At 40.5% G+C, this 27,150-nt stretch overlaps 1 protein-coding gene across 6 annotated transcripts; it reads right to left on the reverse strand.

Annotated features, from left to right (window-relative positions):
* Window positions 1–132: 132 nt before the first annotated feature.
* Window positions 133–27,091, reverse strand: LOC120565362 (phosphoinositide 3-kinase regulatory subunit 6). Of its 6 annotated transcripts, none has more exons than XM_039811155.1 (21): window positions 27,000–27,091; window positions 16,757–16,841; window positions 16,506–16,592; window positions 15,845–15,936; window positions 15,563–15,631; window positions 14,681–14,813; window positions 12,860–12,929; window positions 12,201–12,399; window positions 9,625–9,772; window positions 8,388–8,474; window positions 7,519–7,762; window positions 6,858–7,160; window positions 5,994–6,093; window positions 5,254–5,376; window positions 4,248–4,355; window positions 3,961–4,063; window positions 3,789–3,850; window positions 3,406–3,496; window positions 3,235–3,296; window positions 3,001–3,107; window positions 133–2,036 (listed from the first exon to the last, which is right to left on the reverse strand). In XM_039811155.1, exons 2-21 carry the CDS (start codon window positions 16,812–16,814, stop codon window positions 1,880–1,882), a joined length of 2,403 nt encoding a protein of 800 aa, XP_039667089.1. In that variant the 5' UTR covers window positions 16,815–16,841; window positions 27,000–27,091; the 3' UTR covers window positions 133–1,879. The 6 variants fall into 6 exon arrangements, with proteins under 6 accessions (XP_039667089.1, XP_039667080.1, XP_039667060.1 ...); XM_039811146.1 differs by having other exon boundaries at window positions 6,858–7,157; window positions 16,506–16,610; XM_039811126.1 differs by having other exon boundaries at window positions 16,506–16,610.
* Between the last annotated feature and the right edge of the window lie 59 nt (window positions 27,092–27,150).

Raw genomic sequence — 27,150 nt, forward strand, 5'->3', positions numbered from 1 at the left:
TGTGTTAACCAGTGATAGTTAACCAGTTATATAGTAATTATATAGCACCATCTGGTGGCCACTGGACGCACCTACAGTGAGAGAGTTCACTCCACCGTGCGTCGAAGTAAAACTATTCAAAACCACTTCCTCTTAAGTAAGTCGTTGTTTATTCAAAGCATTGAGATTAACCACCTTTATCATAAAACACAAGGACCATTTTACAAAACAAAATAATTTATTTACACACTTACATTTTGATTTTAATGGCATCGTCTTCATATATGACATTAGATGACAAATAATGTGCAAACTGTACCATGAATTTCTCATGATTTTACCGCTAGGCCAGCAGACACACACGCAGACACACACGCAGACACACACGCACACACACACGCACACACACACACACACACACACACACACACACACTTCCAGTTCCTGAGGCTGTTGACCTTTATTGAGATCATACCTGTGGGGATACAAAAAAGGCTCCGGAGCCATTCTTGGGTGTGTGTGTTATCTAATAATTATGTGGCAAAAGCAACATTTTAATAAATGACAATTGAACCAATATTTGTGTTAAACGTTAGACGTAATAACACATAGTCATAATTATATGCTTTACACACTGTTGCTCCACTCCCACAGGGACTTAACAAAAACAGCCTTGCCGTTTTAGTGCAAAAAGATGCAATTTACCATATTTATCATCCAACGCACCACAGTGAGTGGATTGGGGGGTCAGAGGTGATTTTCACACCTTGTGGCTGATACATTTAAAACATTTGCTGGCATGTGTACAAGTTTTACATTTGAGTGTACCCAGAATCTTGCATGTCTTGGTCGTAGACAGTGGCTTGAAGTCAGGTTACTTCATGCAGCTCAGTGTGTGCATGATCCCCTCGTCCGTCTGAGACAGTAAAAGAGAAAAGCTGCTTCTGTTGTGTAGTAGTTCCTGACACATGGCTCTAGCTTCTGCACTGAACATAGTGTGCGGTTCTTAAAACCTTCCAGAACATTTCCAAAAACCTAAACCCAAGGCCAATGTCAATCACTTGCACCTTCATAACAACTTACATTATGCAACAGGTACGGGAATACCAACTTATTTGAATGATTCAGCTAAGACAAAGGCAACAGGTAAAGTAATCGCCAGCCATCCTCATGCCAGTCTTTTAACAATCTGTACGTTATAGTTGCTGACAGGCCAGGCCAGTCTGTATTCTTTTGTGTGCACTGTATGTGTGTGTGACAATAAGGTAGTAAAAGGTAGTGTGTCTATGAAGTAGAGTAACTGTCAACCCTCCAAATCTGCCTCACCAAGTGGTGACTTTGAGAAACTGATTTTCAGAGTTTGGAGTTTTTTATGATGTCAAATTATTAGTGAAATATCAAATATCCAAATATCAGTAGCCCTGAAATCTTTAATGTCTACAGGTACATACCTTTGCTTACTAATTTTCCACTGTTGCCTTCTCTAGTGTCAAAGGCAGTATTGTTCTTTGGCAATCTAATCTGCATACATTTACTGACTGTCTAAATATATGTACAGTGGTACATAAACACTGTAAGGAGTTCGGTCACACCCTAATGTGTAATACCACTTTGTTACTGTAAAAGAAGTCAACTGGTTATTTAGCCGCAAGAAGTGCGACAAATACGGTATGTGTTGCTTTTGATGTATAGTCTTTTTCTATACATGCCAGTCAGTCCTTACTGACTGAATAAAAAAAATGGTTTAGGAGCAGCTCAGTATGGCTCAAAGGTGATTCCTTTTGTCCTTTGATATGTCAGATTGGACTTCTGAAGGCAGAAGGAACAACCATTCCACCATCAAAACATAGCGTGGCTGGTCTTAACTCTCAAAGTTTTTCTGTGGGGTTAGTCCACCACGTCAGGTGATGATGCCAGCAAATGTGTTGATTGGTAGAAGAAGTCTTTTGCTCATGTATTTGCTCAGTCCAGCGTCTTTGTCCGCTCCCAACTTGTATTTGGACCTCATGGTTTTCTGGACGCAGTACCCGGGATCAAGACACGGGGAGATCTCGATGCTACAACACAAACATGTTCAAAATAGAGCCATCAGTTTAGGGGTTGCACAGAAACTGAGTCCAGACTCACAAAGACTCATAGGTCTTATTAGCTACTAGTTGAGAAAATCCAAAATCTAATTGAGAAAGTGATGCAAATTTAAGTTGTGGCACAAACTAAACCCCAACAGAGCAATTTCAAACACAAACCACAGGGTTCCACTTTAAAACCCACCATTGCTGCTACCCTAAAGAGACTTTAATTAATTGGAGATCTCTCTGATCTGCAAGAGCTTTCATAGCAATGATGGTTATTAATGATTATTTTTTAAATTAAACTGAAACGGTTATGCGCTCCCCCCCTGCGCTCTTCTCCCTCTCTGCCCATTTCAGGTGCTCCTGATTCCTGATTGTCAGTGTGGCCCCGCCCCTGTATGTAAGGAAGGCGGGGAGACAGGGATCGGCCTCTGAGACTGAAGCAGCTTTGATCACCGTGTCGTCTTTCTTTTGTGTTTATTGCTTTGACGATGGAGGTCTGGTAGTCTAGTTTTAGGGGGGCGAAGTTTTGGGTCAGACAGCCCTTGATGGGTTGGCCCAGGCTTCTTCTCTTCTTTTTTTTCTTTTTGGCCAGATTAGCTTTGGTTAAATCACTGAAAGTCAAGTTGTGAATACAATTTTATTTACTATTATTATTATTATTATTAACTAATCCTCGTTTTAACTAAACCTTTGGTGTTCTTCAATATGTTGCCGGTCACATTTAAGTTGTGTTTGTTTGCTGTGGCCGTAACATATTTGGGGGCTCGTCAAACAAACAGTCTTGTGTGTGGAACGCTAGAGAGTGGTTTTGATTTGGAGAATACTTGATTTGTGGCGTTGTGTGGAGATGCCTTCCCGAGGGGTGTTGTTGTAAGTGCAGTTTATGTTGCTCATATAAAGGGTTGGTTTTCTCAGGGTTGTAAAAATGAAGGCTAGACTCTCTTACCTCTGCACGTCTTTGTAGGTCCTGCGAAAATCTCTGTCCAGTGTAACAGTGAAAGATCGACTCTCCAAAGTGCGAATCTTAATGTTACTGGACCGAAACTTTGACTCCTGATAAGGATAAAAGGATTCATTGTTGTATAAATCATTTACATTCCACGAGTTTTAACATAAACAGTCTCCGTGAGGATCATCCACTAGAGATATTTGAGCCTAGCCTTGAATTGCCTAGACTCACCACAATGTTGTTTTTAGTTTTTGTTGGAGATTCATTCAATGTCAGTGTCAAACAGTTCAGATCTATGAGAAGAAGGCAGAGAAAAAAAGTGAGCACAAGAATAAGACAAAAATCATAAAATATATTTTAAAATAGTGTGAAATATTGAGTGTGTCAGAGATAATAGTGAACCTTCTGCTTTATTGGAAGGAATAGCATTGATCTGAGCGCCTGTTGTCCTGACTGAGATTCCTTTGTCAATGTCTCGGCCACTTAATGTCACCTGACATGACACGTGGAAATCACACACACAAAAACACACACACACACACACACACACACACACACACACACACACACACACACACACACACACACACACACACACACACACACACACACACACACACACACACACACAAAGCATGCAAGTGTCAAGGGTTTTGCAATAACACAAAGGCATTCCTCACACAAACGATACAATCTGAAATGGATAGATCTGATAGATTCTTCCGGTAATTGATAATGATGGCGGTAATCTAAGAAGGAAATAATGGATCGAAAAAACAACTTACCTTTCTGTAATTCATCGAGATAACAGCCCCGCATAGATCCCCTAAGCTCTTCTTCTGCTTTTCTGTTTGAGAGACAGGCATGTTGGTAAATTGTTCATGAACAGATACAGGCAGACAGGTGTGTGCATATTTCATTGAAAAGATTAGGAAAATAAAGTACAATCTAATTCACCTCTAATTGACGCTGAGATCTGTCGGAACTCAGGAAACTCCATTTCTAGATGAGTAAGAAACACATCTTCCACAGGATCCTTTGCCGTGTTGGTGAATGTGATCTAAGGGAAAACAAACAACTTTTAAAAACCAAAAGACATTTGAAAAATGTGAATGTGAATATTTTTGTGTTAAAACCTTTTGGTATAAAGTGGTTTAGCTCAGTAGATGCTTCAGATTGGAGAGTACACTGTTCTTTTAACCCTCAGAAACAAAAAACATTACACATGAAATGTATCATACTACCTTAACAAAGTATATGGTGAAGTAGACAGGCTGCTGGCCGGTACGAACGTAGTAGGAAATGACATCAGACACGAAAGGCTCTTTTGGCCTCCCTGGGTTCGTCTGGTGCTAGAGAAAACCAAAGTAATCTAAAATTATCCTTCCCGCCTGCGCAATGTTGCAACCATGAACTTATTTCAGTCACACTTGGGTCACATCAAGTGAATTTAGTGAGTCACTAAAATGTCATCTGCTTGTCAAGTAATACAGAGCTGCTTGGTAATTTTCCCAGTCACAAGAGTAACAGAAACTGGCGTTAAGTCTATGGTTTTAAGTGTAAATTTGAACTTTTATTTATTTATATTTACTTTATGATTTATCCATATGGCACATATGAATAAAGACCTAATTTAAACCTCAACCATTAAAAAACAATTTTTTCCAGAAATTTAAAAAGTTCTGGAAAAGGGAGGAGGATGCAGGAATTAGAGAACAACTATTTGCTTTGAGGTATTTTATATGATATGAGACATAAGATATGAAGGACAGGAAGGATTTAGCCAGACAGCACTCTACACTTGAACAAAACAAGCTTTTTTCTAAGACTCATAAAGAAAAGGCACCTCATGCAATGTATCTCTTGTACTGCTATTCGATTTACATATTACTACATTCAACTTCATATATTCTGTAGATGTTCCTTTGCACATTTCTTTTCCAATTTCATTTGAATTCTATTTCAACTCTATGTAACTGCTGCGGTTTCAATGAAAGCAACATATTTATTTTAAGTAAAAGTAAAAGATGTAATGCAACTTCCTCTGTTTAAACCTTTGCGGTAAACAATTGCCATGTTGACTAAATTGGATGCAGTAATGCGATGACATTTTTATTGAAAAGAAATGTATTTAAACTAAAGATAATCTAGTGTCCCTCTGTTCTCTCTCACTAGTCTTTCAAACACAAACTCTTTATCTAACATAGCCATAGGCATTTTCCTTTAGATTTGTTGTGAAGTGTATTGTACCATCTTAGCCAGTCTGGGTATCATGCAGCCTAAACTCTTGATGTTAGAGTTGTACCACGGGTCCACCATGCTCAAGTAGGAACCAAGAGTGCAGGGATTCCCCATGGACTGATGAAGGTTTTCCTAGAAAAAAAAGGAACATGAAAGTGGAACCAAAAACTCATCAAATTTGGCAAAACGACAGCAGAGATGAAAGGTTTTCTTCTTTTTTTTTTAGCTATTGCATGTTTTTACTTCTTTTAGTTGTTGAGTCAATATTGCAAATACAAATTCTTCACCTCTAAAGAGCAGCGACAAACAGCTCAGGGTATTAAAAAGGAAGTCCTTGGTGGAGAAAAGACCCTTGAACTGACATTTATTTTAGAGTATTCTTAATGACATTAGACAAAAAGACTAAAACCTGAAGAAAAAGTGAGCAATAATTACAAATTACACAGAATATGGCTATTGCATAATATCATACCAAGAACAATAAAATGCAAAAGCAAAATAGCCAAGCATATATATATATATATATGTGTGTGTGTGTGTGTGTGTGTGTGTAAAAGACTGAGCATTTCCTTGCAGCGTCACTACATTATTACTTAAAATAAACACACAGTGACAACATTATAATGGGCATTTTGACAAACTGATCTTCTGTTACGAGAGACAGAAGTCATTTGTCTTGTTATCTCTAGAGGTGTGTTGACTTTCACACAACAGGCAAATGGCATGTTGACAAGAGGAAGTGTCCTTACTTTGATAGAGGAGATGGGAGTTGTGGCCCTGCAAACAGGGATGTAGTAAAATTGGAGGTTTACTTTCATTGTAAGAAAAAGCCTCCGTGCTTCCCTTTTCCTGCAATGACAATCCAGAGATTCGTGAGAAGCACAAAGAACGTCTGACCGAGCAGTAAAAAGGTTTTGGATTTCAACATATGACATTTGCAATAGAAGAAGTACTGTTTAGCTTCCCAAACCTGACATGAAAATATTTTCATAATCCTCCAGTTCAGAATAAATTGTTTTGTTAGTGCTTAAATGACAATGTGTAAAAGGAAACTAGTGTAATTTAAGATTAGATGTTAACATGCCACATCTAGCTTCCTATTACTGTGACAAAAATAATTTCCACTATACAGTTGAGGCATCTTTGTTACATACACAGGTGTCCTATCAAAATAATAAATAAATGTATAATATATACAACAATAATGAACAACATATATTTAACATAACAATTTTTTTTTTGATATACTAGTACAGTATATACTTTTCTTGTGTAAAAGAGGGGTACTCTTTTCAACTCTGTATTGTTTACAGTAGTTTCAAGGAGAATTATTTTGACTCATTATTATGCATAAACAAAAGCAAGTTGCTCCAATATCTCATATCATCTATTTAAGACGGGAAACCCAGTGTATGTTGTGAAAATAAAGTTTCCATTATTGTACTGTTTATTGTATTGTGTTCATGAGAAAGACCACCATAAATGATAACTGCAGGACTCAGTTGCAAGAACATTTTACAAAACTACTACAGTACAGTGGAATACATGGATATATAACTGAAAGCAATATATTCTATCAGCTTCATCATCATGTGATGTGATGAGACCCTCACCTGAAGAAATAGTATGCCTTGGCCAGGCGGCCCAGTACCCTGTCGTCTCCCATGGCGACTATCCTGGCAGTAAACTGTCTCTGCTGCTTGAGGAAGGGGTTCTGCATCGCGCTGCTTCCTGCCCGCCTCTGCAGAGTCGCCCCTCTTCTTCCTACCCTACCTCCACTTCCTCCTCCTCCTCCTCCGGCTCCGAGGCTTGCGTGATCCTCCAGGGTCTCCTGCATCAGCACCATACTGTCCTTCACTGACGGTTTCATCTTGATGCCTCCACGCCGTGACAGCCTCATCGACTCTTGCTTACTTCTAGAAGGAGAAGATGTACTGTCATACTCCAGGCCCTAATCATTTTAAAACGGTGTAAGGCTTGGAAACAAAAACAAGTGATGCAATAGATCCCATGATAAACATCAGTGTTCTCTTAAATCTTTGTGTAAGAGTTTTCCTTGAACCGAAATAAATGTTCTTGGTGAGGATTGACTAATTTATTTCAACTTAATTTTAAGTGGCTTCAAGATCATTCACATGGAAAACAATGGCTCTAAAAATCTAAAAACTTAAGGTATGCTTAAGGCAGTTATGTGTATGTTTTACTAAAGAGACTGCACATTAAGTAAAATTAGCTGTGGGCATCAATACGTCAACTAAAAGGGACTCGATTTACGTTTTGCATTGTTCCCATGATGCACTCATGCTGGCAGTGTCCAGAGATGACGATGGGGAGGGATCAACGCCGGGGGGCAGGTCTCTTTCGATGCCGCTGTCGTTGGACATGATGGAGAAGCGCGTCATGTCAGATGGCATCAGGTCGCTGGGCGACTCACCCAGCTCAAAGTCCTCCTGCTCCTGGATGAGGGAAAACTGATCCGACATGGAGCTGGATCGAAACCACTTGGCCAGCTCTCGCCCTGTAAACATTTCAACATTAATCATTTACACAACACTCATGTGGAGAGACAGCACAAACCACAGCACAGAACAACACTCGGTTCTCAAAAACTGTCTCAGCTGCTCTCTCTGTGTTTATTCACTGACAGCTGTCATCTGGACTGAGAACACACGCACATGCATGCACACTGAACACGTTAAGTGGCTTCAGCTCTGCTAAACCGAGAGGCAACATCTACAACTATTCTCACACTGTGTCAGAGTGCTAAGTGGTATAATTAACTTTTTAATGATGATTCACTTTCAAACTGCCTCCTACTTCTACTTTAGTCATTTCCGACATGTCTCACAATGACATTCAAAAGCTCTGTGACGCTGTCGAGTTACACTGAATTTACTTCATGCTGATCATCTAATGAGGCTGCTCTTGGTGAATAAACCTTCAATTTATAACTGTTGCCGTGCAAAAAGGCAGTTTTCAGGAAAACACTTTTCGTCTGTGATTGCACAGTTTTCCCTTTATTTCAGGTTCACTTCATTCAGTTAGTTTTGAGTAAATAATTCCAGCTGCAGCCTAATTCAGTTCAGCTGACTGGCAGTAACAACTTCCTCTAGACCCCCCCCACAGTTTCCAGAGTCACTCACAGATATCCAGATCCTCCGTCCACAGGTAGAAGCTCATCTCTGGGTTAGGAAGAGGGCAGTCACACAGTCCTCCACTGGACAATGGCTCTGCAATACACACACACACACACACACACACACACACACACACACACACACACACACACACACACACACACACACACACACACACACACACACACACACACACACACACACACACACACACACACATGGAGGAAGAGAGATAGGAAGAGACCAAAACTGTCACAATGTTACTCAAAACAAAAACCTCCCCACCCCCACAACTTCCTCTCTGTGTGAACACTGTTGTCTATCCCTCCATCTCCCAGCAGGCATGAGGGGAGAGCAGGTTCATCGGATAGTCGCTGACATGATAAAAGTGTATGTCATGGAAATAGATATCCGGAAAATTATAAAAATACTGACTCAACAGATTTGGCCATGGCCATGGAGGAAACCACTAGATAGTTGGAAAACATTGCTTACAGTGAAGTAGCTCAGTTAGTATTCATTGAGTATTCATTCAACCTTTATTTAAACTCCAAAAGTTCACTGAGGTTGCCCTCATTTACAGTGATGTCAAGTGACAGACACAAGCAGTTATACAACAAGATAGAAATAAATCACACAAAACAAGATAAAAACAAGGATAGAATAAAACAAGAAAATGTAGAGATAACTGCCTCTCCCCATTAATGCTAATATGCTGCACTAATTAAAACAACTGCCATTCTAACAACCTTGTAGGGCTCACAAACGTAGTGCATTTTCAAGCAACAATCATTTGTGAAATGTGGCGCAGCCCCCGTCACTGTGTGATGTGCGTGTAAGTGGTACTTAAAATCACTTTCGTAAAACAGGTCCCAGTTTAGAGTTTTAACAGAAATGCTTCTTTTTTTTTCAAACTGCAAACCAGGACAATAGTAATCCTAAATGCCAAACAAGAAATCAGATAAAATACTCAGAAGATAGGACTAATGTGCAATATATGCAGACATCCATGTCATATTTATCATCCCTGAAGTGGATGTAAGTTAATGCAGCAAAATAGCAAATATTTGGTCCACTTAATGCAGATAATGTTGGTTGATGGTTACATTTCATCAGATGTGCCTGTGGTTTTTGGGGTTCTCTATGCCAATAAGTTGATTTCTACCTCAGACAGAGCAGCTGTGCCTCAGAGAAACTCTGCCTCGCATGGCTTTGCAGTATTTCCTTTTCAAGGAGCTCCTACCTGAGTCTGTGTCGGTGACGATCTTGTTGTACAGCTGCTGAAGACGGCTCCTCAGCGCTCCCTCCTCCCCTCTGCCGCTCTCTTCCGCCCTCTGCTCAAGAGCCGCCAACACTTCCTGAAAGTGCGACTCAACGTCTTGACCCATGTCCTGTCCCAGAACACACAAACACATGTGGGTGAACACAAATGCACACACAGGAAGATAAACACATACAGACTCTGTATTAATAGCAAAGAGGTGAGGGGTCAGTAGCGCACGTGTGTGTCTGCCCTGTTGTTTGTCCTGCTAAAGGTGTTAATTTAGGATCGGTGCCAGAAGACACTTCCACCTTGCGGCTTAAAGACAACAGACCTTCATTCAGGTTGTTTCACATAACACTATTTTTCATCTGGGACCAAAAACTGAAAAAGTTACTTGCATCACCAAAAACATAGCATGACAATATCATATTCTACTAACGCATATTTGAAGCTCGAGAGTCATTCTGGTAGGTACTTGCAATCTCTAAAACTCTTCCAACATGCTATTCGTGAATTGACGATGGGCGTTATGCACGTGATTCCACCGTACACGGAGGTTGTTCACTCCCCACCCCCCCTGAATGGCAACAATCAGCATGTCAATCAGCAAAATGTTAACAATTTACAATCCAGCTCACAAAAAAAACCTTATAATTAGAATAACATTGCTTTCTTACTATGGAGCTGCGTTGTTATATTCATTCTATATGTTTCATGAAACTCAATTTCCAGCCATATTTCAACATGCACATTCGTTGCACAGATCGTTATCAATTCTGATAGCCTTTACTTTTTTTATATATTCAGCTGTTTTCCTTGCTTGCAGCTTGAAGCGAATTCAGTGGTGTGATTAGCTTCCTACAGAGCAACAGCCATGTCTGAAAAAAAGTAAAGTCTGAAAAGTTTGTCCAATCAGGTGAAATAGACTAAGGGCCCTATTTTAACGATCTGAAACGCAAGTATGTAACGCAAAACGCAAGTAGCTTTGTGGGTGGATCTCGGGCGCTGTTGCTATTATACCGGCGGGATAAATGACTCTTGCGCCCGACGCAAATCTAAAATGGTTGGTCTGAAGTAGCTAGGTGTGGTTTGGGCGTAACGTGCAATAAACCAATCAGAGCATAATCTCACATTCCCTTTAAGAGCAGGGCGCTTGTTCCATGGCGGATTGCTATTATGACAGCGGATTTGCCTGGCGCACGCCAGCGGGAGCTGCCGATGCGAGATGCAGCAAAGTAATAAATGCCCGTCTTTGCCGGGTGGCGATGTTGCTGCGGCCTCTCGGGCGCATCTCCTCAAGTCTGGAGAGGATTGCTGCAGCCATGGAGCGTGGGCCTCCAAACGCACCACCTGCCCCTGTTGTGCCCCTTCCTCCTCCCCCCACTCCATCTCCGTCCACCCGCTCCACCAGAAGCGCATCGCGCATTGGCACTCCCGGACCAGATCCCGCCGGAGTTCAACATCACGTCTCCTTAAGTCCTCTAATATTTCCTCATTTATGTCATCAACACATCCATGATTCATGGAAATATTGTGTAAAACACAACAAGCCACAAAGAATGCTGCGACTTTTTGAGGACTGTACTGTAAAGTGCCTCCTGATCTATCTAAACACCTGAAGCGCATTTTCAGTAATATTTTCCTTTGTAATTATGTATGGTTTGCAAAAATGGGAACTGCTGCATCCATTTAGATGAAAGAAGTGTATCGCCGCGTTGACGCACCGCTACATTATGGCCAAGCATCGCGCCCCTAAAATAGCATCTGAATAACCGCTACTGACTTTAGACTAGCGCCACTGACTTTAGACCAGGTTTTTCCTGGTCAGGGGCGGAATTGTTTTCTGAAACTGCAGAATAGCACCAAGTAACGTTTGCGCCGGACACACCTTCTCTTTGTAAACCGCCGCTCCGGGTATCATCTACTAAATTTTACCGACGTGCGTCTGTGGAGGTAAAAGTCCGCTCTGCGTCAGGTGCAAAATAGGAACGATACATGCGTCGGTGTACAAAGGCAATTGCGCTGAGTGCAAGATAGGGCCCCAAGTGTTAATGTTGAGGTATCTGGGAAGGAGAGCACGTGTCAGTTGTTAGCCTACTTGCACAAACATCTGTCCACACTGAACTGAGCCTTGGTAGGGCACATTTACTGAAGCAACAATTGTGAGCAAACTTTGTGAGATTAGTATAAGCTTAGAATTCAAGTGTAATGTCAAGTCACACTCAATGAATATGATTAAGTTAATAAGTAAACAAATAAACATGGGGAATTCTGAGCCAAGCTCTAACTAGATAAGAAAAAATGGCAAACATGCAGAAAACATTCACATTGACTTTACAAATCCTTGTGAGTATTAGGAAAGGTTTATCAGAAAGCAAAATACGCCAAGCAAACCTGCGGTATACTGAACAGAACAAGACTCAAAAAGCATAATAACAGAGACAACAACATTGTGGAGGGCAATACACTGCAATCACCATAACAGACAACTAGAGAACTCAAAAGAGAAGGCAATAAGTGAGCTCAACCAAATAGTATGGTCTGGTTCCACTGACCTTTAGAGCTTGGGCCAGTTTCGGCCCGTGGCACTGCTCTGCTCCTAAAGCAGCCTGTATGGAGTGTTGGACCACCCTGCACATGTAATCTAGAGGACTCAGAGATCCATCTGAAACTGATGCGGACGTCTCAATATCACCCAACAGGACTTGCCCCAAAGAACCGGAGAAGACTTCTGGGTCAGCCAGAACAAAGACCCTGCAGAGATTTACATGACAGACTTGAGGAAATAAAAAAACCTTTGTAAAGCTTCAATTCCCCAAGACTTTTATTGTACACTGAAACGTGTGATACATATTTGGCTGGACCACAAGGACTAGCCCTAGGACCTTGAAATCCTGTCCCTGCAGCATGATGAGAAATACTACAGTTGCCCTGGGGCCCGTTTAATACCAGGTTTCGGTACCCATCCCTAAATAAAAGGATTTTCCTTATTCATTGGGTTTCAGGCAGTCTTTTACGATGTGTTCATCCAGATGTTCACATTTGCGTACTGTACGTGGTCAGCACTACTACAGATGAACATTTAAAAGCTATTTTCACATAATAAACCAAAGCTGACTATCTCTGTGACAATTTGGCCACAGCTAGGCATATTGAGCATACACGGTCCAGCCATATACTAGGTTTTGACCTAGTCTTGTTATTTATGACTCACCTCTCCTGAAAGGGATAGTACTCATTTTTTAGTCTCTGCTCTGCTGTGACCATTCTCTGGTACATCAGACCTGTGGAGGATCAAACAGGCATTTAATGACAGAATGTGGTTATCATACAGATTAATTGACGCATGCTTGATGAATGGACAGTTCAATTAACATCTCAGGAACCACAATCTGGCTTTTCTTGGAGTGATGGCAGCATTTGAAGCAGTTTTGTGTTTTTATGTCCTCACATGATTCATGCAATTTTGGTTGGTATCTTCATTGTTGAATTTACTTATTGTAAGTCGCTTTGGATAAAGAAAATTAGCTATATAAACGTAGTGTAATGATGGCCCTCTGTTTACTATAGTGTCCTGCGGCAGGACTCTGTAGGGCAAGAGAGAAATCTGCTTATCTGGTCTGACTTTCTACTCTGCAGTATAAGCTGTTGTCTGTCAATTCATTTATTCGATGCATCTCTGGCATCAGCTGTCTTTTAGGTTTGGCTACATTTGTTGTCTTAGGTCTCCTTTATTGTTTTCAGTTTGGTTTAATGTAGAGATGCACCGATTACAACTTTCTAGGCCGATTCTTTGAGTTAGGCCAGCCGATACTGATTTTAGCCTATTACGAATTAATTTTTTCTAACCACTTTACAGCACACACAAATATTTATTTTCTATCTTTTCTTTAATAGATCATTTTGCACAGAACATAGAAACATGTTTTAACAGATAATGGATCACTATAAAATAGAACTAAATAAATTACCCCTCGTGTGGGAAATTCACACACATCTAAAGTGCAATGTTAGAACCATTTCCTTCTTTTCACATCCAATATCCAACTAAAGAAATGTGATTTTGGATTTTGGTGGCTTCCTTCCATGCCCTACTTTTTCCTTGCAGGTGTTGCATATTGCAAACCTGTTATCTTCTGCACACACGCTGAAGAATTCAAACAGCTGACATGTTGCAGGTTAATTCACGAGGTTCCCTACATGTGCGAGAATAGCGCGGACACGCGCTTCACACCGCGAGCACCCGGGTACGCGCGACACACGGCGGAAAAGTTGAGAGAAAGGAAAAAGAGACCGTGCTGTCGCGTCCGTGTGTGCGTGCGTCCTTGAGAACTGTAACTCATATAACTTATGTTGTCAGTTAATTGTAGCATTGACCGGCATGAAATCGGCATATGTCAGACTGATCTGCCGGTCGCTGGTCATGGCCGTGCACGTGAAAACCGGCCAATTCCGGTCACCGGCCGGTCTATCGGTGCATCTCTAGTTTAATGTAGTTTTTCTCTTTTATGCTAGGTAATTGTACATCTTTACAATTACAAAGCATGCATGGTCTGGCTTTTTTGCCCTTTTTTGGAACTGGGTTAAGACACAAAGGATATAATTCCTACCTCAACAGTATGAGTAATATATAATTCATGTTTTGATGAATTGACTGACTGAGGGATTGGTCTTTGTGGGAAATGACAGCATCATGACAAAATGCATAAGAATAAATGAATAAACCAATGGCATCATTGATGAAGAACAACAATCCTATTTCCTTTTTGTAAGAGAAATGTCAAGAAGGAGACAGAGTGATTTCAATGCTAGTCATAAAATGAACAGCGTAGCTATGAATGCAATACAACAGAATACCATATACATGTGTCAAAACAATTACAGGCTGTAAGTGTTGACTGTTTGATGACAAGATGACACTAATTTAGCAGCTGTAGCTCTTCGAACAGGTTGTTCTGAAGCCCTGATGGAAATTAACCAATCACCTCTTGTTATACATTTAGACTGAAATGCCAAGCTGAATGTTGAATAATACCTGGAATGGAGCGTTCAGTTTTTATCTGTCTTGTGTAGCTGAGGCCTACAGTGCAGTAGGGATGAGGGTAGGTCAGGAGTCTCTTACAAAAGTCATAAACACGCTTGTACAGCTCATCTGGAATGTAGGCTGTCTGGATTATGAACAATAACACACACACACACACACACACACACACACACACACACACACACACACACACACACACACACACACGGCATGTAATACCAGTAAGAAAAAACTATTTTATAATAAAAAACAAAATCACAGGCCTACATGCCATCTTTTTAGTTATGTACTTCCTTGTTGGCATTTGTTCCTGAAATAAAAACACATTTCTCCTTCCTGTTAGGTACTTTTTGCAGAAACTCCCTACATTGCATACCTAAAAATACAAGTAGTTTTCTGGCATACCAATGCAACACTGTCTAGGAACAAACTTGTCCATCTGTGGATTTGGAGAATTCTCTTAAAAGGCAGTGAGGCCATGCCTCTGCTGTGAACCAGGTCAACCAGATATATTTAGTCATATCTGTTACACCCGGTTTCATACAGTCTATGGTTACACCCCTAAAAAGGCATAGGAGTGGATACAGTGGTGTTGATGGCACAGTGGATATGATGCATGCCTTTGGTGTGGGGGATGTGGGTTCGAATCCCACTGTGCTACATCAACCAATGTGTCCCTGAGAAAGACACTTAACCCCTAGTTGCTCCAAAAGTGTGCGACATATAAGTTGCTTTTGATAAAAGCGTCAGCTAAATGACATGTAGAGTAGCATTACAGAAATGATGTACTCAGTATGGCTTTTGAAACTGATTAAGCGGAAATTCCTAACTGTCTGCTATTCAATAAATAGTGTCAAAAAATATGAACTGTACCTGAATAATGGCATACATTAGTGTGTGGAGCAGAGGTATGATGCATTTGCGAGAGTCCCATCTCTCAGCCTGCAGAGAAAACACACACTGTTAGGGCTCCACTCCAGCTCCTCAACTGATGACAGACTGATTGTACATTGTTACTAGAGCTGAAAAAATTAGTTGATTAAAAAAATTGGTTGATTGAGAGAAAAATAGATTTTAGAAGATTTTGTGCTTTTCTGTGGTAATATGTGTAGACCATGTCAAAGTTTCAACAGTGCCACTGCTGAAATCAAGTACCTTTTCCAGCTCTTTTATCAGCAACCACACCAGAGCTAAGCTGTTGGCAGGATTGTTTTGGACCTTCTTATGAAGTGTCCATCTCAGCATGCCTGCACACACAGATAAACACACAAGCCATTAACAGATGCAAGATTTGCCCATGAGTAACACAAACTTGCTAAATGCGTCACACTTTTCTCCATTACAGTGCTAATTCAAAATATGTCTGATGACTAACAAGTGAACAGCCCTCATACTGTTGACATGGCGAAATATTCCACAGTGTGATTAAGACTCGCAGGCTGGCTTCAGTAAATATGTATTCAGGGTGGTTTACTGGGGTGGAATTGCTTTGGATTCAGAAAAATGCTGGAACACATAAAGTCTTCAGCAAAGAATCGAGTCAGTTTATTGACGTCTAATCCTCATGTCAAGATATATTGAACCATTGTGAATTTATTTACATGATAAAGTTGGTCTTTTTGCTGTTGCCACTTTTTGAAAACTCTTTACCGTAAGGATCAAATTAAGACCCAGTGATATAATCAGATGATGCTGTTTGTAAGATTTCATATATGACGTGTGAGCAGAGCCAACCTCAGAGATAGATAAAAACCACATCAGTGCTAACAAAAAAATCTTCACATCGTAATAGTTTTACTTTATTTCACTTTATTACCTTTGTTGAAACAGTCAGGCGACTGCTGGTTGTCTGTTTCCCTGGGCAACACAGCCTGGATGCTGCGGTAGAGTTCTGGCTCTGGAACTGTGGGGGAACAGCTGGCTGATAATAAAGTCGAGAGGTTGTGTGTTTAAGTCTGAATATGAAAAGGTTTTTTGCTTTTATCAGTAACTTTTGAAAGAAACACAGACCAGCCCTTCATTTTTCTGCACATATCTGCATCGTTGCGCACAGTGTGTGTTGTGTACCTGTTGGCTCCATGCTGTGCATTCTGGTTGAGTTATCCCAGTGGGCCTCGTTGGTCATGTCTCACATGCATTATGGGTCTATCAACTGTAATCAGAAAGAGGACATGGACAGGAAGTGCCAGTCATGTTCTGTCATGTCTGAGGTCAAACACTAAGTGGGTGGACAGCCTGCCTGATGGCTGACAGTAAATGTGGGTAAGCGTTGACTGTTTTCTGCTTGCTGACAGCAGAGTGTAAAATTACACTGATAGATTGAAAGAAGCTAATTAAAACCCTCTCTGGTCACAGGTGGGCTGTCTCGATACGTTTCTCTTATTGTATTTTTGTGTGAAATATATTAGCCCCAGTTAACATTTACTGTATGCCAGTGTTATTGCTGAAGGGTTAAATCCAATTTTTTGTATTTAAAGTTTAACCCACACACACACACACACACACACACACAGACACACACATGGTTAACAGGTGTCAGAAGGTGCAGTGGTCCCACACTAACCCTCCCCAACAATGCTAAAGAGTATTTCTTTAAATAACTTCAACCCACTTCAACTCTCAAGCCACTTTCCTTATCTCAGGTCCCACACAGGTTTATGAGTCACCTCTCAAACCTCCACAACACTACATATATAGTGAAATTTGGCTAAATCTGAAAAGCATCACCCACTTGTTTAGTTTTAGATCCTTTATTATGAAATTAAGATATCCAACATAAAAAAAAAACATTGAAACCACAACAAACACTAAGCGCCAATGCAACAGGAAACTGCATTTCCTGCAGCATTTATACATACACGGACTGTTTCTTGTAAATGCAGAGTGGTGGATAAGACATTCATGCTTTGGTCCTTTCTGGACAATTTCTTAGAGGAACTCCTTCAGCTACTTTGCTCTCAACATACTGACCAAAGATCACCCATATACAACCACTTTGGCACAAATAAAGAGCTCATGAGGATGATCATAATTTTAGTGTAAAAGAAACACCAGAAATGTATCATACCATCCCTCGGTCACAGAAACAAAACATGTCCAAAACAGGCAGAAACCAAATGCTTTTGCTTTATGGAAGTTGTTAATTAACTTTTCAGCCATCAATCAATTCAATCAAAATGTTAAACATGTATATCTGTAGCATCACACGAGGCAGCAAAACTACCAAAACCATCCTCCTCCATTTCCTCCTGCTAACCTGTCAGGCATAACCGACAAACAGTGTAGATAGTAGTACATAAACTTACCTTGTCCTACAGGCATGGACCAAACAGTCCTGCAGGTCTTTTACATATACACACACAACACTGTGTACTGAAACTAACAAGTGCGTGACAGAGGGAGAGAGGGAGGGAGAGAGAGAGAGAGAGAGAGAGAGAGAGAGAGAGAGAGAGAGAGAGAGAGAGAGAATCACAGGCAAGTGAGTACAGTGACTCATTGCTGAATATATTTCCTCTGGTGAGAGGGTATGAGGTAGTGACAGGGGATAAGCAGTGTGTGTGTGTGTGTGTGTGTGTGTGTGTGTGTGTGTGTGTGTGTGTGTGTGTGTGTGTGTGTGAGCAGAGTTGAAGTGGGAGGTGGTGAAAAGAAAGAGGGGAGAGAGTGTTGAGCAGGTGTTGGAGTGTGTCAAAAAGTCATAACCTTTATTATTTTTCTATTTTTTCTATTTCTGGACTTCTGGCTCACAACATTTTGCTCTCTTTCATGTCAACATTCAACATTCATTCCACACACACACATGCCAAACATGCACACACACACACGCACACACACACACACACACACACACACACACACACACACACACACACACGCACACACTCTGTGCTGGAGGTCATTCAACAGGCCGCATGTGCACAATGAAAGGATTTTGTGTAATGGATTAACCTTGATCCCTCTAAGAAAAGCAATGCTTTCAAAATCAGAGAGTTAACAGAACTGCCTCAGCAGCTGAATGCTGCCTGTTCTGCCTGTTTGACCACAAGTTTCCGTTTGCCTCTAGTGTATTCACTGTCTTGTCTCTGTCACTCTGTCTCCCCCCCCCCATTTCCCTGTTTACATATTCTGCCTTCTATCTGGGGTCTATGATGCACATGATGTCTCAAAAGATTGTTTCTGTCTCCTTCCTTAATGCCTACACACAAAAGACACAAAGACATACTGGGTTGTATTGATATACAGAACTTACTATGCATGCAAAAGGCATCCATGTGCACGCATAGACTCTCGTCCACAGCAATGTGCACACGTACACTCTGTTTTACCTTTGTAACGGAAACTATTATGGCTGTGTTGGACCTAACACATACACAGCATTTCCTCTCTGTCAAAATGAGTGGGCAGACGACACTCTATATTTAGATAGACGGAGAGACAGAGAGAGAGACAGAGAGCGAGAAAGATGTTGAAAAAGAGGGAACCAGTTTTAAAAAGCTTTAAAATAGATGCATCTCATCATTCACGACATTTCCAAATAACTAGCTTAGAAAAACCACACCCTGCAGAAAAAAAGACACAAAAGCACCATCATAGCTTTTTGATTGTATTTCAAGCTAATATCACTGTAAATGGAATATTCAAATATAAAACTTCATTTTGTTTGACTTCTGTTCAAGGGCCACATGCTTTTCTGTGAATTTAAAGAATTTTATATAATCTAATATACATAATTGTTCTAACAAACAACACCAGGGAGAGAGAGAGAGAGGAAAGTTGAGTTTCAACTATTAAAACTACATTAAGGTTGCAGATGCACACAGAAGCAAAGACAGATCATATTCAATGAGCATATATATGCATATAACGTCACCAATCAGAGTCAATCCTATGACCTTTCTTAACTTTTTGGACCTACCACTGTGCACCTTACAGCAACATCCTCTTCCATTATTTTAACAAACCAACATGAGTGGTCGGGTACAGACTACAATGCTTCTAACATCCCTTCCTTGATTTGTACACAATGTTTCTTTTGCCAATAGTGCTAGTAAAAAATTCCAAATGGCTCAGAAAGTGCTAATTAATATACCACAAGCTAAAATGCTATTACAGATGCCAAGGCCACATGCCGGGGAAACAAATTTCTCTTATGACTGTTGACTATTTACGGTTAATGTGAATCAGTTCCTGATCTGAGTTTCGGCTATGATACACATCTATCTATATCTTCTCCATGTGGGCAGGCCTTTGGCAGTGGTCAGCTGAAGTTTCAAACAATGCAGCCAAATACTGCAGAAATCTCAGAAAACAGGAAGGACGTGACAGCGACGTGTGGAAGTGCGTTCATATAGCAAGAGAGAGGTGGTGGTGCAGTGGGGGTGGGGTTGTACGTGTGTGTTTGGTCAATTGGAAATCCCCAACCTTCATGTAGGATAGCATGGTGTGCATTGACATAGACGGGCCTCATTGCCTCTCACATGAAGACCTGGACAAAGTAGAAGAGCGCAGAAAGAACCAGCAGAGTGTGTCCCTAGCAAGTAGCCTAATACCTGAAACAAAAGTACAGGGTGAATGAAGCAGTATGTCTTTGTGAAGGGAACTGTGTGTGCAATGTGTTTAAAGGCTTATGGTAAAAGCAACATCATAAAATTCCTCAATTTCATTACTGTGCAAATGTCGAGGAAAAAAAGTAGCTGAATGGCTGTTGCCCTCTTCTCTCCAAGTAGCATCTCAGGAAGAGCCAATAGTTTATATTTGAGCAATAAATCAGTCAAACAGTCTAAACCAGTGATCATGCTGTATAACTAACAGAAAGTCAGTCCTTAATTAAAACCACGCTAAGACAACTCAGTGCTGCGAGGAACACACATGCAGAAACACTCACTCATATTCAAAAGTTGCAAAGAAACCCCTAAAACAGACAACGTTTAATTCTGTGTGAGCAACGGGGGATATCAATCAAAGCGATTTCCTGCATCAACATGCTGGACAATATGAGGAAGTCCTCTTGGATCAGTGAATGTGTGTGTGTGTGTGTGTGTGTGTGTGTGCCTGGCCTGAGTGACCAGGGATACATTTCTCCTCAGGGCCTGCAAATATTGTACGCAATACCACAATTAGCACCAAACACGTGAATATGTCATAAAAATAAATCAAAGAAATTCACTGTAAGGAGGAGTTAGTGTAAATACAACATCAAATCACAGGCGTGAATGGACAGGGTAAAGATTTCTGCTGCAGGATTAGGTGCTAAATCCATCAGGCAAGAGGAAGACAGACAGGAGGAGGTGGAGATACAAAGGGGTTTCCCGAGAAGGTGTGTGTGTGTGTGTGTGTGTGTGTGTGTGTGTGTGTGTGTGTGTGTGTGTGTGTGTGTGTGTGTGTGTGTGTGTGTGTGTGTGTGTGTGTGTGTGTGTGTGTGTGTGTGTGTGTGTGTGGTATTATGCCTTCTGTGAGGTCTATGATTTTGAGAATTGGGTCAATAGGTCCAATAGGGGTCAGTTGAGGATGTGGCATTTAGGTTGGATTAGGCAACATGCGTCAGTTAAGGAGTTTTAAACAAATACTATGTTGAAACACAAATGCAAATGCAAACACACATACTATATAGAATTCTTTTACTTACAGTATATCCTGTGCATATGACTACCTAACGCAGAGATAGGTGTTTTGGAATAGTGATTAGATTCATTCTTTATGCATGAAATACTTCTCAATCCGTTCTTATCGCAGATTAAAAAAAGCTCCAAACAAAGACGCCATTTTTACCAAAGATACAGCTGCGGCCTAAGACAGAAGGCCTGTCGATAACCAGAGAGAGCTGTGGGGAACCCTGAGTATGAATGATTTATGTTTTCATTCAACTCTCATTTTTGTGTAACAGAAGCTACACCAGCTATTTAGTTGTCTACCACTGTTGTGACTTTGATTTATAACTTCTTGCCAGTTTGTGGAGAAAACTTCCAGATATTGTGTGTGCTTGTTTAGGCTTAAGTCTGCAGATTCTTTTTAGTGCTTTTCAGCAAATTGCTATGGTACAGTTGACTTGTTGTTTGGAACATTGTCCTTTAAACAGATAACATACTGTCCAAACCTCTGCTTTCGAAGCATCCATGCCGTTTGTGTACCTGTTCAATTACATGCAATGCATCCCAGATTTTCCTGATATTTAAGCCACATGTTAAAGGAACACGCCGACTTATTGGGAATTTAGCTTATTAACCCTAACCCCCAGAGTAAGCCAAGTCGATACATATCCTTCTCATCTCCTTGCGTGCTGTAAAGCTGTCTGACTGCTCCAGCGGCATCAGCCCATAACAGAACAGGCAGGTGAATGGTTCCAGTAATCCTACTGCTCGAGTAGGATAACCAACATAGTCTTATTGACATGTTGTGATTTGTAGAGTCACAGCGTGTACAAAAAACAACCTAACATGAGACACAGCCATCTTCTAACTGTATACTATATTCTCAGGCGGAAGAATATAGTACTTGGGCGGAGTGATATGCTCGCAGCAAGCCTGTCTGAGAATATAGTTCCCGGTTTGTTTACGGATAGAAGATGGCTGTGTCTCATGTTACATTGTTTTTTGTACACGCTGTGACTCTACAAATCACAACATGTAAATAGGAACATGTTGGCGTTATTTTGTCACTTTTGTCACAATTCGGAGCAGTAGGCTACTTGGAACCAAGTTACCTGCAGGATCTGTGCTGGGCTAAGCTAATGCTGGAGCCGTCAGACAGCATTACAGCACGCACGGAGATGAGGAGGGTATGTATCGACTTGTCTTACTCTGGGGGTTACGATGAATAAGCTAAATTCCCAATAAGTCGGCGTGTTCCTTTAAGTCTTATACAAACTGTAACGCTTTGCTTCGGTACGCGCACAGCAAAGCACAGGGCACAGTACATCTCCACCATTTGAGACATTCTCTAACCAAATATTCTGGATATTCTGCAACTGACGTGAATGGAAAAGCAAACATTGTTTCCAGACATGCCGGGGAAAAAGTGAAAAAGACAAATTTGTGGGTTCCGGTGAATCATCAGTCTCCCCACGTAGCAGACCTTATTTGGCCACTGTGGGCATAATGAGGTAAAGCAGTAACATAGCGGTAAACTTTTACAGAAGTGATCCAACTACAAGCACAGGATGTACTAGGTGCGTCACATAGACATGATCAGCAACACAAATAGAACACACACACACACACACACTTGGCATGAAATAGTGTTTGCCACGATGGAGTCTGCTTTCCAAGGAGTCCACAGTCACATGACTGTATCAAGAAGTGTTGCCATTTGTTTTTCTCACAAGACAAACAATAGGGCGGGTACTCAAATTGAAGAGAGTCTGTGGCTGTCTGCATTTTTGGAGCTGCAGTATGTGGAATTAAGTGTGTTTTGTTATAACTTTGGGCAAGGTTGTCATTTAAAATGTCTTTTTCGGGAATAGTTGCGTGGGTTGACGAGGGCCCAGCACTCCAAGGCAACATCTGCCCATAGTCCTGAGGCTGATTTAAAACAAAGCCCCCAGGGTGCAACTAACAACTGTTTTAATTACTGATTTATCTGCAGAATATTTTTTCAATCAATAAACTAATCATTTAGTCTATAAAATGTCCAAAAATAGTGAAACATGCTATTCACACTTTCCTAAAGCCAAAGGTGACACCTTAAAATTGATTGTTTGTTCTTTTAACAGTGCAAAACCTAAATATATTACATTTACTATCAAATAAGATAAACAAAGGCAACAAATCCTCACAATTAAGAAGCTAGAACTTGAGAATGTTTGCCAGTTTTGCTTAAAATATGACCAACTAATTATTAGAATAGTTGCAGATTTTGGTTTATAGGGCATCAAGTGACTAAGAGTGATAGCTTGAATTAATCAGGACATCTGACTGAGGATCTGACGATTTGTTTCAGCACAGCATACGTATAATCTAACTGCCCTAAACTACTGTCCCTGTTAAACTCTAAAGGGAAAAAAGGGACTACAAGGGTTTATTGAGTTGTTTCCCCTGCAGCAGGAGGAACTACTCAACAAGTCCTTACTGTCAGTTCTTTGCGTTCACAATTCAGATCAGTTTGAGCAGAAATCACAATTAAAAACAAATTGATTGCAAACTCTTAGCTGAGTTTGTGGCCAGGTTGGTAAGGGAAACCATTTTTTTAAATAGCAACTACCAGCTAATTTAAGCACCGGCTCATTTTTGCCAAACTGCTTTTCCAACTTCAGCATTCCAACCAAAGGCCAAACACATCCTTGTGATGTACTGTGTGTCAGATGGCCTCATGTGGGCTGACTTTACCAGCATCCCTTCTTGATCTACTAACTTTGATTATTTTAGTGGTAAGACGGCTTTGGGCAACTATTTTATAGACTGAGAGGTCTTTGTATGGTGTCATTTCTCATGATGTTGACCCTCACGAGGGTGGAGTGGCACAAGGAGTCGCACCCTGTCCATCCATCAGTCCATGGCTCTAATTTGAACAAAACATGAAGGAGACAATGGCCCTGTCTTCCAGACAATGTTTAAAAGTGACAAAGGTTGACTTAATCTAATATATAGTAGAGAATGGCAAGTTCAAAAGGTTAACTCAAGTGTGACAAACCAGGGTTAGACTTAATTTGGGTCAGTTTTTGACAAACCTTGGAAGGGTGATTCAAGTTGTCAGGGTGTTCTGTATGCATGCTTTTAAACACATATTAGGGGACACTTACTGACCTGACTCTTAAAGGTGAAATATTAAAAAACTGGTAGGACTTGAATCTTACACAATAATTGTCTTACTTTCTACAAAGTGGCTGTGTTGCAGTAGTGCCTTAATATAAGTAATGGCTGCTAGATGCCAACCTAAAAGGTAACTGATGGAACTGACAAAATCGTAACTTCTCTCTAACTTACATATAGTTTACATTTACACTTCTTGGTGGTCCCCTTTTAATGTCATGTCACAGAAAGATACATATTTTGAAAATTACTGCTCTCCACTGAACTAACTGGATAAAAGCATTTGCCGATGTTTAACTGGTAAATGATGTTCCCTATTGTTACTATAAGAAGGTGAACTAAGAGGATCTTTTTCATTTATCATTGTTCATTATCATTATAAAGAGTGTTGTGTTAAGCCTATGATTACGGTAATGACAGCTTACTGGAACAACCGGTATTTGTAGTTAGTCATTTATTTTTACAATTACAAAGTTTTAATTGCAATCCTGTGTTTTATGATCCACCTGTTCCAGTCCCCTCACCTGAACAGCTATCCAAAACATGTTGTTTTGCAGCATTATCTTACTATACTGTAGATGTTTGTGATGTTTCACTGTGGTGATAATAGACAAACTTTGTTTTATATTTAAAAACAATAATAATACAGTAAGATATAATAAGATATTTTTGATACTTTGAAGTAAAGCTGAAGTATTACTGTTTCCTTTCCTACTGTTTTTACATACTTGGACTTCATTGATTTGTTAACTGTCAATTGTTTCTGGATGTTTTATCACCCTTTCTGGATGAACAACACCTGCCATCAAATAGCATCCCAGCCTATTGGTCAGCATGATGTATGAATGTGGGTGTGGTTTTTTCAAACATTTTGACCTGATGAAGATCCATTTCGGATTGAAACGTTGTCATTAAACGTATACTGGCTTGGAGTAAGTGTGCAGGAGTTACCTTTTCTTTATTGATGCTTCTTCTAGCCTTTCAGCTACGTGATGTGCGTATAACTCTCCATCAACACTGTGGTCATAATAACATATTTCGGCACAGTGATCACACTGTCTAATGATACAGTTACTATTACAACAGATATCAGATAACACCATGTGGCCTGTTACTAATTTTGCTCAACTTGTAGTATAATTATGTAGTATCATTTCGATAATGGGTTGTTACTTATTGCTTTACGGGGTTATGTAATGTTATTTCCTCTAGAACCAAAGCCAAGACTGTATTACCAGCATTCACTTAATAGCCTAAATATTTTAAACCACTATGTCACTGTTTAGTCATGTCTAACTGGAAAGCCTCTCCCAATAGTTGAATCAGCAGATGGATTTTGATCTAGATTAGAGAGCTTTGATATGCTTTAACTGGGTGTTGTGTTAGAGTGGATGGCTTCCAACAGCTTTATGTTGTCAACACAAGATGTTTACATAACCTATATATATATATATATATATATATATATATATATATATGTTCTATTGCCAAACATAGCAATGTTCCTATACTATGGGTTATTGCCCATAACAGAGAAGTGCTGCATTGAAGGATTAAAAAGGCTAGGAAAAGTTTGGATCTCATCGGCCAGATCAATTATCACCAGCTGCTGCTGGAAGAGAGCACCACAGACTGGATGGAAAATGCAAGACATACACATACACACACAAAAACCAACACCAACACACACACACACACACACACACACACACACACACACACACACACACACACACACACACACACACACACACACACACACACACAGACTGGAGCCACCCTGCATCCCCTTAATTAATAAATGGTATCAGGAAGCTCGGATCTAAAACAACAAAGCTGGAGGAAATACAGCTGTGCTCTTAGACTCCCAAACAGACACAACAGAGAGCCAAGGCTTCAATCAGACCCGGGCACTGTAACCAAACCCTTGTTATTATCTCAGGAGGAAAAAATAATATTGTGTCTTCCCGTGTCATAGGCCATGACGTGTGGGAGTTTTTATAGCCTGACTTAAATATAAAAGAGCACAGTCAAAAAAGTATAAAAAAGGATCTTCAAAGGAGCGGTTGACACACAGGCTACAGCACAGGTAGAGCAGCACAGACAGTAGGCTACGTATGTTAATCAGGTGCTGCACAGTAAACACACTGCCACATCTCACCTGCATGTTACTATAAGTGGTATACTGTAAAACTTTATGATTAACTCATACGGCTCATCAGTGCGAAACGTAAACAGCAATTAAACGATACGTTCATGAAGAACAGCAAAAAAAAAAAAAAACATCACTCAAACATTAAAAGGTCAACTCATTACAGAAAAAAACTGCGGGTATAAGATGACTTTGGACAAAATATTTACTGACAGCTTTGTGTTACTCTTACATACACGCAGTAGGCTAAACATCTTCACCATCTGCAATATAAACTGTAGCAACAATTTACAGTCGTCGACATTACTGTAACCTTTTCGCGAGTACGTACAGTAAACAGTAAACAGTGCAACAGTAAACTATAGAGACGTTTGCCATTGGTAAAACATCAAAAAGTTCAGTCTTTGGGAAAACTTACCTGCAGTTAAGTTGTGCAAACAGCTCCATTTGCCCACCGTATTACCTCTCTCTGTCACTCTGAGTGCTGAGTGAGGGTTGTCTTCAGACCACGCCCATCGTCGCAACCGACCAATGGCGTGCCACTAAGGGCTTGAATTAGTAACCAATCA

The sequence above is a fragment of the Perca fluviatilis genome, chromosome 1 (assembly GCF_010015445.1).
Source record: "Perca fluviatilis chromosome 1, GENO_Pfluv_1.0, whole genome shotgun sequence".
Classification (NCBI taxonomy): domain Eukaryota; kingdom Metazoa; phylum Chordata; class Actinopteri; order Perciformes; family Percidae; genus Perca; species Perca fluviatilis.